Raw genomic sequence first — 13753 nt, 5'->3', positions numbered from 1 at the left:
GGACCTTACCATTGCTCCTTGGATGCTGCCTGAACTGCCGTGCTCTTCCAGCACCACTAATCCAGAAACTGGTTTCCAGCATCTGCAGTCATTGTTTTTACCTTACCATTAAGTGTATAAGTCCTGCTAAGATTTGCTTGCCCAAAATGCAGCACCTCACATTTATCTGAATTAAACTCCATCTGCCACTTCTCAGCCCATTGGCCCATCTGATCAAGATCCTGGTGTAATCTGAGGTAACCTTCTTCGCAACCTCCAACTTTGGTGTCATCTGCAAACTTACTAACTATACCTCTTATGCTTGCATCTAAATCATTTACATAAATGACAAAAAGTAGAGGACCCAGCACTGATCCTTGTGGCACTCCACTGGTCACAGGCCTTTAATCTGAAAAACAACCCTCCACCACCACTCTTTGTCTTCCACCTTTGAGCCGGTTCTGTATCCAAATGGCTAGTTCTCCCTGTATTCCCTGAGATCTAACCTTGCTAATCAGTCTCCCATGGGGAACCTTGTTGAACGCCTTACTGAAGTCCATATAGACCACATCTACCGTTCTGCCCTCATCAATCATCTTTGTTACTTCTTCATGAAACTCAATCAAGTTTATGAGACATGATTTCCCACGCACAAAGCCATGTTGACTATCCCTATTCAGTCCTTGCCTTTCCAAATACATGTACATCCTGTCCCTCAGGATTCCCTCCAACAACGTGCCCACCATCAATGTCAGGCTAACTGGTTTGTCCTTACCACCCTTCTTAACAGTGGCACCACGTTAGCCAACCTCCAGTCTTCCAGCACCTCACCTGTGACTATCGATGATACAAATATCTCAATAAGTGGCCCAGCAATCATTTCTCTAGCTTCCCACAGAGTTCTAGGGTGCACTTGACTAGGTCTTGGGGAGTTAGCCACCTTTATGCATTTCAAGACATCCACTTTTCATGGAGTCACCATCTATTTCTCTACATTCTATATCTTCCATATTTTTTCCACAGTAAATACTGATACAAAATACTTGTTTAGTATCTCCCCCATTTTCTGCGGCTCCACACAAAGGCCACCTTGCTGATCTTTGAGGGGCCCTATTCTCTCCCTCGTTACCCTTTTATCCTTAATATATTTGTAAAAACCCTTTGGATTCTCCTTAATTCTATTTGCCAAAGCTAGCTCATGTCCCCTTTTTGCCTTCTTGATTTCCTTCTTTAGTATACTCCTACTGCCTTTATACTCTTCTAAGGATTCACTCGATCTATCCTGTCTATGCTTCCTTCTTTTTCTTAACCAAACCCTCAATTTCTTTAGGCATTCCCTATACCTATCAGCCTTTCTTTTCACCCTAACAGGAATATACTTTTTCAGGATTCTCGTTATCTCATTTCTGAAGGCTTCCCATTTTCCAGCTGTTCCTTTACCTGCGAAAATCTGCACCCAATCAGCTTTTGAAAGATCTTGCCTAATACCGTCAAAATTGGCCTTTCTCCAATTTAGAACTTCAACTTTTAGATGGGGCGTTGATCAGATGGGCAGATGGGCCAAGGAATGGCAGATGGAGTTTAATTTAGATAAATGTGAAACATTGCATTTTGGTGAGGCAAATCAGGGCAGGACTTAGACAGTTAATGATAGGGTCCTGGGGGGTGTTGCTGAACAAAGAGACTTAGAGGTGCAGGTGCATAATTCCTTGAAAGTGGAATGGCAGGTTGACAGGGTGGTGAAGAAGGCATTTGGCATGCTTGGCTTCATTGGCCAGAACACTGAGTATCAGAATTGGGATGTATTATTATGGCTAGACAGGACATTGGTGAGGCCACTGTTAGAATACTGTGCACAATTCTGGTCACCTTTCTACAGGAAGGATGTTGTTAAACTTGAGAGGGTGCAGAAATGATTTACAAAGATGTTGTCGGCTTCGAGTTATAGGGAGAGGGTGAATAGGCTGGCGCTTTCTTGCCTGAAGCATCAGAGGCTGAAGGATAACCTTATGGAGGCTTATAAAATCATGAGGGGCATGGACAGGGTGAATAGCCAAGGTCTTTTTCCTCAGTTAAGGGAGTTCAAAACTAAAGGGCAAAGATTTAAGGCGAGAGTGGAGAGATTTAAAAAAGGAGCCGAGGGCAACTTTTTCACGCAGAGTGTGGTGCATGTATGGAAAGAGCTTCCAGAGGAGGTGGTGGATGAGGGTACAATTACAACATTTAAGAGGAAGGGGGTTTTGAGGTGTAGGGCTAAATGCTGGCAAATGGGACTAGGTCAGATTGGGATGTCTGGTTGGTGCAGAGGAACTAGATTGAAGAGTTTGTTTCTGTGCTGTGACTATGACTCTATCCATATTGTGACAAATCAGTCTTATCCATCCAGCTTCTCACTCTACCTGTCAGTCGACCTACCAACTTCAACATATACTTCAACCATTTCTCCACACATCCCTCAATCACACCTACCATGCTACTCAACATGTCCTCTCCACCCAACTGGATATTTAGAGGGTGTAGGCTGGGAGGGTGTTTGGTTAAAGTTTCTGGGAGTGCAGGTACTCTTGGAGTATGGATGGACTGGAGGAATAGATGGTTACAAGTGGTTTGGAGGGAGTGGTTATAGGTGGTTTGGGGTGTATACGTGGACTGGGGGTTTATAGGTTGTTTGGTGGTATAGGTTTGATTAGATTACTTACTTACAGTGCGGAAACAGGCCCTTTGGCCCAACAAGTCCACACCGACCCACCGAAGCGCAACCCATCCAGACCCATTCCCCTACATTCCCCCCTTCACCTAACACTACGGGCAATTTAGCATGGCCAATTCACCTAATCTGCACATCTTTGGACTGTGGGAGGAAACCGGAGCACCCGGAACTCACACAGACACAGGGAGAATGTGCAAACTCCACACAGTCAGTCGCCTGAGGCGGGAATTGAACCTGGGTCTCTGGCGCTGTGAGACAGCAGTGCTAACCACTGTGCCACCGTGCTGCCCATTTTGGGAGGGCTATAGGTGACTTGAGAGCATAGGAGGCTTGGGGAGTTATAGTTGGATTGGGGGTATAGGTGGCTTTGGGAGTATAGGTGGTAGGGGGGTATCGGTGGTTTGAGGGGGTGATAGGTGGACTGTAGGTAGAGGTGGTTTGGAGGCTTATAGGTCATTTGGGGGTATAGGTGGCTTGGGTTTGGAGGCTTGGCAGCTTGGATTCATAAAAGGTCTGGGGTACTGGTGGTTTGGGGATACAGTGATTTGGGGGTATAACTAATTTGGGTATTTAGCTGGCATGGAGGATTGGGGTTGGACAGCAGATGGTTTGGGGTATAAATGGTTGGGGACACACCTCGTTTGAGGGAATGGCTGGTTTGGAGATACAGGTGGTGTGGGGTTACAGGTGGGATGGGGTACGGGTAGTTTTGGCCTACAGCTGATTTGGGAGTATAGGTGGTAAGGATGGTCTATTGTATTGGGAATTAACAAGGTGGATACAGGTTGTCGCCGATATTTGTGGTGATGGGCTGTATTGAAGGCACTGTACAACATTCACTTACCTTTCTAATTCCATCACTTTTCAGCTCCAACACATTGACGGTGTAGTTGGTCCGATGTCCAAATTCATTAAACTGAATGTTCCCAGTTAATCCGTCACTACGAACCTGCAACTCAGCCAGACATAAACCACATTTCAGCATGTAGGGAGAGCTTTACGCTGTTTCTAAACCTGTGCTGTACCTATCCTGGGAATGTTTGTTGGGATAGTGCAGAGGAATCTTTACTTTGTATCCACCCCCATGCTATGCATGTCCTGGGAAGATTAATGGGGACAGTGAAGGGGCTTTACTCTATATCCAACCCTGTGCGGTACCTGTCTGGGAAGTGTTTGATGGGGACAGTGAGAAGGGAGCTTTACACTGTATCTAACCCTGTGCTGTACCTGTCTGGGACAGGGTAGAGAAATCCTTGGGAGCTTCCCCATCATGATGCTGTACCTGCTGTAAGGCTCGTTGAATGTCTATCCCTTGACCCCATGGTACAGCAGGGTTTGCCAAACAGTCTCCCGCGTTTCCTCTCCGAGAGATGTCGATCCGTGTCTTGCGTAGGTACTTGAAAGCTTCAGACAGCACGAGCACTCCATCGAAGGTCATAGCTGATGTATACTGTAGGAGAGGAAAGGGAAATGGACTGTGAGTGAGATCCTGTCTGAGAACTGGGACGTAAATACGAGGTGTCACAGTGTAAATGAGAGGCTGACAGGGTGTGAACAGTGAGCTGCTGAAACCGTCAAATGACTTGAAAGGTTAAGTCTCTGGCAGGCAGTTTAATCTGACAGGGAAATGTGATGCCAGACATGTCTGACCCTCTCTGAACACCATAAGCTTGGTTAACTGCTGTCAGCAGGCAGGACCCAGTGAGCTACAAACTTGAACATTAATAGCATGACTTAGAAAAGAGTTGATTTAAGAGACACTTTCCACTCACTCCCCTGTCTCACTAACAGCAGTTGGAATTGGCCCAAGAAGGGGAATAACATTCTCTATTCAGAAGTCATATGACACCAGGTTATAGTCCAACAGATTTATTTAAAATCACAAGCTTTCGGAGCAGTGCTCCTTCTTCAGGTGAAGCGAAGGGAGGTACACAGGCGCAGAATGTATAGGTGGAGGGATAATGTCAAGATAATTCCAAATAATCAAGAGAGTCAAGAAATAAGTACAATCCTCTCTGACTCCATGATACGCCTCCTACTCCACCTTCAACAGGCATCTCTTCACTGGGATCACTGATTTCCCCACCCGCTGGTCCTCAGTGCTGACAAGTGCCAGTATATGCGAGGGATCTTCTTTATTTTGTGATGGAAATGCTACTGAAAGTCTGAGCCAGGTTCTCTTAGGAATTCCATAGCCCATGGAAATGTAAAATCTGTCATTAAGCATGTTCAAGACTACATGCAGTCTGTATAATGAGGCAATAAAAGGATGTGGGGTTAGGGTGAACAGCATGTGCATAGTCCCTCAGAGCAAGGATGATGTTCACTCATGGTGAGAATATGTGCGCAGGGTCTTTTAACATGGGGATATTAGAGCACGATCACTACTACATAGCTCTCATTAACTGGGTAACTCTCTCATTCTTACTGCCTGCCAGGAAGATTTTACAGATTGGCAATTAACCTGTTTGGCACAATCCTTCCAATGCTATAAAGTAGGGAGTGGGACTTGAACCTTAAGGTCCAAAGAAAGTGTTGCTCACAGCATCAAGGAATTCCTTTGCAGAAAATTGAGTTGAAATCAAAGACCAGCCTTTATCTTAATGAATAGCAGAGATGGACCAAGAGGCCAAATGGGGTGCACCACTTCCTGTTTCTTATGCTCCTGTTATCAGTGGCTCTGAGATGTCGCCACACTAATCTCACTGAGTTGGATGGACTCAGTTACTGTATGTTCCCAAGGTGGGAAGAATAATTTCAACAGCATACTAAAACCTCCTACCTTCAGTTTATGTCCTTCAATTCCTTGATACTCTTTGCCATCTAGTTTTTTCCAGCGCTGAAGGAATTTTGATACTTGAGCACTGTCAGGCCGCACAATCTGAAACCCAGTCACATTTGCTCCTGCATGCTGGAATTTATCCAGATCCATGTCAAGGAAACCCTTCGATACAAACCAAAACAGAAAGATGCAGATTATCAGCATCAGATAGGGGCCCTAAATCTGTTCAATTCTTAAATTGACTGCATTAATTTCCTTGGGATTCAGGGTTAGTCTCCCCTGACTGAGTTGGGATTCAGGGCTGGTCTCCCACTGATTGAGCTGGGATTCAGGGCTGGTCACCCACTGAGACTGAGCTGGGATTCAGGGCTGGGCTCCCCTGACTGAGCTGGGATTCAGGGTTAGTCTCCCCTGACTGAACTGGGATTCAGGGCTGGTCTCCGACTGACTGAGCTGGGATTCAGGGCTGGTCACCCACTGAGACTGAGCTGGGATTCAGGACTGGTTGTTGTAAACTTACCAGGCTTGCGAAGATGTACTGATAACCTCGGATGTGCTTTCCAATGCTTATGATCTGTAAAACACAGAGAATACAACATTTTTTTAACCAGCTCAAGTGGCTTGTCCCATGTGATATTTAAAGTGTTTACTTTCTCGCTCAGGTCGGATCTTTGGTCTGTGATTTTTCTGTCCCCAAACAAAGTGGACCCAGGGTCACTGACTACAGTTAAGGCTGAGTTGGACAGATCACTGATTGACAAGGCAGTCACTGATACATGGTGAAGTGAAAATCGGGCCACAATCTGCAGTCACGGGCTTGTCTAGTGGCAGAATGTGCTCAAGATGCTGAATGTCAGTGTCTGGCCAGTATTGATTTCTCATCCCCAGCTGCCTTGGGAAGGTGCATGGGGAACTACCTCCCTGCACTGCAGCAGTCCATTTGGTGTGGATTCACATAGCAGAGCTGTTAGGAACTGAGTTCCAGCGTTTTGAGTCAGTTACACTGAAGGGACAGTGATATATTTCCTAATCAGGACAACGTGTGGCTTGGAGGGTAACTTACAGATGGTGGTTACGGAGAACAGTACAGCACAGAAACAGGCCCCTCGTCCCAGCAAGCCTGTGTTGCCAAGTGATGTTTTTTCTAAACCAAAATCCTATCGCCTCCTGATAGTCGATAACTGTCTATTTCCTGTCCATTCACATATCTGTCATTGCTATTGTAACCACTTCCTCTGGCCGTGCATTCCAGGCACTTACCACCAAGAGTACTTGCCTCTCACATCTCCTTTAAACTTACCCCCCTTTATCTTAAACATATGTCCGCTAATAATTGACATTTCTTTCTGAGGAAAAATACTCCAACTATTCATGCCTCTCAATATTGTACACTTCTAACAGGTCTCCCCTCACCTTCCAACATTCAAGTGAAAACAAACCAAGTTTGTCCAATCTCTCCTTGTAGCTAACACCCTCCAAACCAAGAAACATCCTGGTCAACTGTTCCTGTACCCTCTCTAAAGCCTCCACATCCTTCTGGTGGTGTGGCGGCCAGAACAATGCACAATATTCCAAATATGGCCTAAGTGAAGTTCAGTACAGTTTCAACATGACTCCCCAATATTTGTATTTTATGTTCTAACTGATGAAGGTAAACATGCTAATTGCCATCTGTTAGTTTGGGAAACTTGGTCGGCTTGGATGAGTTGGATTGAAGGGTTTGTTTCTATGTTGTATGACTCTTTGGCCTTTAAAGGATTTACACATGGCAAGTATGGATTTCCCATCAAACAGCCACCTCCCTAATCTACATTCCCCAGTTCCTGCCTAACGTTATGGTAGTTTGTCTTCCTGAAGTTTAGTATTTTCATCCAAGAACTACTTTTATCCTAATCCAAGAATAATTTAAAACTTTAAAAAATTATAGTCACTGTTCCCGAAATGCTCCCCCCGTGAAATTTTATCACGGGCTCATTTCCCAATACTATGTCTAGTATGGCCCCTTCCTGAGTTAGACTATTTGCTTCAAAAAACTATCTTGGACACACCTAGCCAATTACCCCCATCCAAACCCCTGGCACTGAGCAAGTCCCAGTCAGTATAGGGGGAAGTAAAAATCACCGACATCAACTCTGTTGTTTTTACATTTTTCATCATCTGTCCACCATATTTATTCATCTACCACCCGCTGGCTGTTGGGAGGCCTGTCGTACAACACCATAAAGTGATCGCACCCTTCCTTTTCCTGAGCTCTACAATATGGCCTCAGTGGGTGAACATTCCAAGGTGTCCTCGCTCAGTACAGCTGTGATATTTTCCCTGATCAGTAACATGACTCCTTCACCTCTTATACATCCCTCTCTACCTTACCTGAAAGATCTAACTTCTGAAATGTTAAGCTGCCTGTCTTGTCCCTCTCTCAAACAAGTGTCTGCAATAGCTTGTACTAATCCAAGCTCTAAGTTCACCTGCTTTACCTATCATACTCCTCACATCAATATAATGCAGTTCAGACTGTCCATTCCACCATGTTCAGTAACCTCCCCGTGTCAACTCTTCCTCCTAGCCTTACTGGCCTTTGTCTCTGGCTCCTCTTCAGTCATTTTATTTGCCGACTAACTGCTCTAGTTCCCACCCTTCTGCTACATTAGTTTAAACCCTTCTGAGTGACACTGGCAAACCTCCTTGCCAGGATATTGGTCCCTCTCAAGTTTAGGTGCAATCACATAGTGTTCCCATGTGTTTGCTGTCTTCATCCATCAAGTGTAGTTGTGATTTGGAATGTCCAATCCAAAGAACTTTGATAAATTTCTGCAGTGCATCTTGTAGATGGAACACACTGCTGCCACTGCGCACGAGTGTGGGATGGTAATGAACAATGAAGGTGGCAGTCAAGCGGCTACTTTGGCCTGACTGGTTTTGAACTCTTTTTGAGTGCTGTTGGAGCTGCACTCATCCAAGCAACTGGAGGACATTCCATCACACCGTTAATTTATCCGTTTTAAATGGTATGTTTTGAGAACTCAGGAGGTGAATGAATTGCCATAGAATTCATAGATTCCGACCTGTTCTTACAGATACACAATTTATGTGGCTCATCCATAGTTTCTGGTCAGTGTTAGTAACAGCAGGGATGTTGATAGTAGGGGATTCAGTGATGGTTATGCTTCTGAATACCATAAGGAGATGGTTGGATTCTGTATTGCTGCAGATGGCCATTGCTTGGTACTTGTGTGCAGTGAATATTACTTTTCCCACTAACCAATGCAAGATTAAGGTTATTCAGCTTCTCCTCCATTTAGACATTTTGCCAACGTCTAATTCTTCTGTGAGAAAATATTCACTGTTTGTTGCAGGAGAAAGAGCAAACCTCTGAAACATCATGTTCTGATCCAAGAGCTTCACCCCATCCCTGATAAATCTGTACCTCCAGAAAATGGAACTAAAGGTCAGCTTTAAGGAGGGGTTAATGGGGAGCTGGGTGAAATGAGCTGAACTACTCAATGGGATAGTTCTGAAGCTCACTGACATCATCTATTAAAACTGAAATCAAGAAACAGGACTGACTGCGATGTGAGAGCATTATAGCCACAAAGGATTGAACAAAACACGACTAAAACTCTGGGAGCCTGACTGTTAGAGAGATCAGCTCATCTCCCACTGTGATATTTCCGTCTAAATGGAGCACCCCTTTCCTACTAATTCACAGAAGCAGGGATAACCTTGCCCTTGACCCAAGTTTTCAATAGATCGTTACTCTTCACTTTCAACTGCCACGCGGAGAACAACATTGTGCCTTATCAAACTACAATTGCTAATAATAACCTCTTTGTGAAAAATACTATTTTTTTTGTCATGCAGCGCCAACACTGGTGGCAAATACAAAGTACAGATTGGTTTCCACAGAAAGGTTCCCATTATGAAATAGGCACAACAGAAAGATTGAGAATGAAATTGACATGTGGACAGAATTTTGAAGGATGCGTCTGTGTCCTGGTTCAATTGGTTTCACTTTTTTAAACCAGTTCCACTTGATGGCACCGGAGTCTCAACACTGGATGGCTCCACATTTTCCCAAGCACCTCAACTGGCACCCAAGCTTCCAGTAGGTGGAAACGGACAATAGGAGGAGGAGTAGGCCATTCAGCTCTTCAAACCTCCTCCACCATTCAATATGATCATGGCTGATCATCCATCTCAGTTCCTGGTTCCCACATTCTCCTCCATACCATTTGATCCCTTAAGCCCTAAGAACTATATCGAATTCCTCCCTAAAAACATCAGTGTTTTGGCCACAACCGATTTCTGTGGCAGAGAATCCTGTAGATGTGCCACTTGTGGAAATTTCACATCTCCATCCTAGCTCAGGAGAAGGTACTTGGTCTAGGCAATCACTACAAAACCAATGTATTGGGTTCTTTCTGTATTTAAATAACCATTATATCTGGATGGGATTCTCTGAATGCAGCCACCAATAACACCAAGTCCTCAAGAGAATGACAGAGAGGCTCCAAAGTGACAATTTCAGACTTCAATACAGCTGCTAACAGCATTTAATATATTTATTTCTCCCAGTTCCACATTCTAACTATTCAACACTGCCGACCTCTGCTTGTTGCCAACTCTAATTCCAATCTCATCTCTCCTTCCACCACCAGCTCCTCCCCTGAGCTGATTGCACCCCACCTCCTCTATGTCACAATTACTATTTCCCTCATCACCCAGCTATCCCTCCATTGACTGGCCTCGTCTTGGATCACTCTGCCTCTCCATTGCCCAGTTCTTGTTCCCTGTCTGTCCAATGACTGCCATAAGCCAGCCCAGCGCCTGTTTGTTGTCTTGCCCATTGCTTGCTCAGTGTTCACCTGATTCATGATGGTGGTGAGTTTATCAGCCTCGCAGTCAATGATGACGTGCCTATCCTTTCTCTTGTCCAAATCTTTGAAGAGCATCCGGTAGCCTTCTTCAGTGGTAGTCTCAATACTGACTGCTGTCACTTGCCAGTTCTTTTCTGCAGCTGTGTCCAACACCTTCTGTAGTACGGACAGTCCTGAGCAGGAACAAAGGAGTTGAATATTCAACACAGACTCTACCATTAAAGAAAAGCAGCATTCAAGTGATCCTTCAACCCACTCACCTACTCTCTTCGTAAAGACATTTCTCCTCATCCCAGTCCTATCTGAGGAGAACTTCTTGAATTCCCTGTTTAATATTTTCTAGTCAGAATCCCACCACCACCCTCCTTGAACCAGATCTCTGATAATGGGAGATTTTTGTGAAAGTTCATTGGAAAATTGTGGGATAATGCTGATGTTTAAAATTAATTGTGTTTGACTAAAGTAATGGAGAAGGTTGATGAGGGAAATTCAATTGATGTCCCAAAATATCCCAAAATTGGCTTTTTAAAAAACATTAAATCTTTGGGACTGAAGGGACAGTAAAAGTCAGGATATTAAAATGGATAAGAGTCAGTGAACAACAATGAACAGTTGTTTTTCGGGACGGGACAGAAGGGTGCAGTTGTGTTCCCTGTAGTCACTATTAGGACTGTTGGCCTTTTTGATATATATTACTGACATATATTATTAAGTACATTAGGCATCTTATCGAAGATTGAGATGAAATGAAGCTCAGAATGTAGTAAACAGTGAAAAAGATCGTAACAAACTTCAGGAAAATCTAAACGTAAATTACTGCAGTTGCTGGCATCTGTACTTATAACAAAGAATGCTGGAAATCTCAGCAGGTCTTGTAGCATCCATGGAAAGTGAGTCAGCTAACGTTTCGAACGAAGATGACTCTTCATCAGTGCTCGAAGAGTCTCTAGATTCTAAACATTAGCTTGCTCTTTCTCCACAGATGCTGTCTGACCCACTGTGATTTTCAGGAAAATCTAGATTGAGTCAGGTGAAGTGGATAGACACATGGTCAATAAAATAAAACATAGGGATGTGCGAAGTGATAGATTTTGGTTGGAAGATGAGGAGAGGGAGGCAGCTTCAATTAAATTGTGCAAATTTAAAGGGGTGCAGGAACAGAGACTTTATGGCATATGTGTAACTATCTTTGAAGGTGTCCCGACAAGTTGAGAAGTTTGTTAAAAAAAGTTTTTTCTGCATTAGTCAGAAAATCAGTCAATTAGAAGATTGCGCTGCACGACAACAGGACATTGATCTGGTCTTTGTGAGAGTTATGCAATCCCTCGACAGCCTTGAAAGTTTCTCATTTTTTATTCAGACGTGACTGCACCTTTAACAAATCCACACTGATATTCAGTAATTAGTTGATATTTATTCAACCTCTCGCTCCTTCAGTCTGTAAAGAAATGTTTCCCCACAACCAACACTAAAAAGACTAGTCTGTAGTTCCTTGGTTTCATCCTCCTACACTTTCCTGGCATTAGCACATTTCCAATCTTATGCACGATTTCCAAATCTAAAAGGCATCAAGATATTAATGAGCCAGCCCTAATATTTTCAGGGAGTTTGCAATTTAGAGTGGTTACAACAGTAGGTATCGCATGTGTTGCATAATGATTCGATGGAGGATGGGATGAAGGTTTATTTACCGCGATCTGCATCGTAAATATACACAAACTTCTGCCATTTGTAATGTTCGATGAGGTTGAGGAGAGCAGTCTGTAGGTCAGGTCTCATCTGAATGACAAACTGGTTGGAGGTATCGACGGGGAAGCTGGGAGTGATGAACGAAAGGTGCAGGGCTCCACAAAACGATGTGAGTGTGTTTACCGTCTTCCTGTCGTAAAACCCAAAGATCGCGTAGACTCCGCGAGCAAACAGCGAGCAGACTGAAATAAAAAATGCAATACCAAATGACATTCTGTCCATCACAAAAGCTCAGAGGTTTCATCTGAAATAAAATCATATGCAAATAAAAGGTGTTGGAAATTGACAATGAAAATATGAGCATCTGGCAGATAAACATTTCTGCTGGAGTCTTGTCAGAACAACCTAGGTCCGACAGTCAAAATCTAAGTGATGTTATGAAGGTGTAGAAGTGTACCTTTAAGAGAGTGAAGGACTTTGAGAGGCACACAGAGTGCTGGAGAAGTTACATTGTAACATTTGTACCAGCAGCTAGAGTAGCTGGTTGCCCGGATACAAAAACAAATTTGAATGTGGCCAATCAGTTTAAATTATACCCCAAAAATACCAAACTCCAATGAAGTTTAAATTTGATATATTGACAATCTTAAAAGCCAATGGCACAATCCAATACTTGGGGGTATAAGACCGGGAAAAATTGAACAGTTAAGAGGAGAACTGCCAAGCCACCAACATCTGCAGACTGCCTGAAAAATTAGCTCTCTTAAAGGCACATTTATCTATCAACGATTGGTGAAAGAGAAATTCTAAGAAGAAGAGAATCAACAGAGGAAGATACAAAAGGAAGATTCAACAGCTGCCTGGTTTTGAAACTTGAATTTTGGTAAATCTTAATTAGTGGTTTTATCAGAAGGGAAAATAAATGACAGGTGTTGTAAATAGTTGTTAGTTAATTATCCTAAGTTAGATTTTAAAAAATAAAATTGTTACTTTTTACTTTAAATAGTGACTTTCGGAAATAGGTTCTTGGACTCTGAATTTTCAGATTACTGCACAGGATAAATCTTTTCTGTGTTTCTGGTTTAAATTAAGCAGGAGGGTTTACCTGTGTCATACCAATGATGAGTGAAACTTTGGGTGTTTCCACCTGAAGATCTCTGCTGGTGCTAAGTTACCTGCTTGCTTGTCCAGTATCCAATCCTCCGACAGTGTCAAATTCCTTCAATTAAATTTCGGGGCTAGATTGAAGCCACTGTATTTAATTCCTGTTACAAGCCCCATTCCCGAGTAACTAATGCCATCCCCCATCGAGTCTGTTCACATCCTTGACTTCATGTTTGACTCCAAGATGTGCTTCTGACTACATATCCATTTCATCATCAAGACAGCTACATCATCAGCTCTGTAATGTTGTTCTACCCTGCCCCTGATTCGGAGATGCTGGTGTTGGCCTGGGGTGTACAAAGGTAAAAATCACACAATACCAGGTTATAGTCCAACAGGTTTAATTGGAAGCACACTAGCTTTCGGAGCGACGCTCCTTCATCAGGTGATTGTGGAGGGCTCGATCGTAACACAGAATTTATAGCAAAAATTTGCAGTGTGATATAACTGAAATTATACATCGAAAAATTGATTGTCTGTTCAGCCTTTCATCTGTTAGAATACAGTGATAGCTTCACTTCTTTCATGTGTAAATCACAAAACCCTTTTATT

The 13753-nt window shown here is 43.4% G+C and overlaps 1 protein-coding gene across 6 annotated transcripts in view; it reads right to left on the bottom strand.

The window, feature by feature from the left end:
• The window catches only part of gria1a (glutamate receptor, ionotropic, AMPA 1a), a 213106-nt gene that overhangs the window by 124908 nt on the left and 74445 nt on the right, over positions 1 to 13753 (bottom strand). For all 6 annotated transcript variants that reach the window (XM_043703160.1, XM_043703162.1, XM_043703159.1 and 3 more), the window contains exons 3-8: positions 12040 to 12279; positions 10337 to 10521; positions 5992 to 6045; positions 5472 to 5633; positions 3972 to 4139; positions 3534 to 3638 (exon numbers count right to left, since the gene is read on the bottom strand). In XM_043703160.1, coding sequence (XP_043559095.1) covers positions 3534 to 3638; positions 3972 to 4139; positions 5472 to 5633; positions 5992 to 6045; positions 10337 to 10521; positions 12040 to 12279 — 914 coding nt within the window. The remainder of the gene's footprint in view (positions 1 to 3533; positions 3639 to 3971; positions 4140 to 5471; positions 5634 to 5991; positions 6046 to 10336; positions 10522 to 12039; positions 12280 to 13753) is intronic.

This window comes from Chiloscyllium plagiosum, chromosome 14 (assembly GCF_004010195.1).
Source record: "Chiloscyllium plagiosum isolate BGI_BamShark_2017 chromosome 14, ASM401019v2, whole genome shotgun sequence".
Lineage (NCBI taxonomy): Eukaryota > Metazoa > Chordata > Chondrichthyes > Orectolobiformes > Hemiscylliidae > Chiloscyllium > Chiloscyllium plagiosum.
This window is presented reverse-complemented; position numbering and strand designations above follow the sequence as displayed.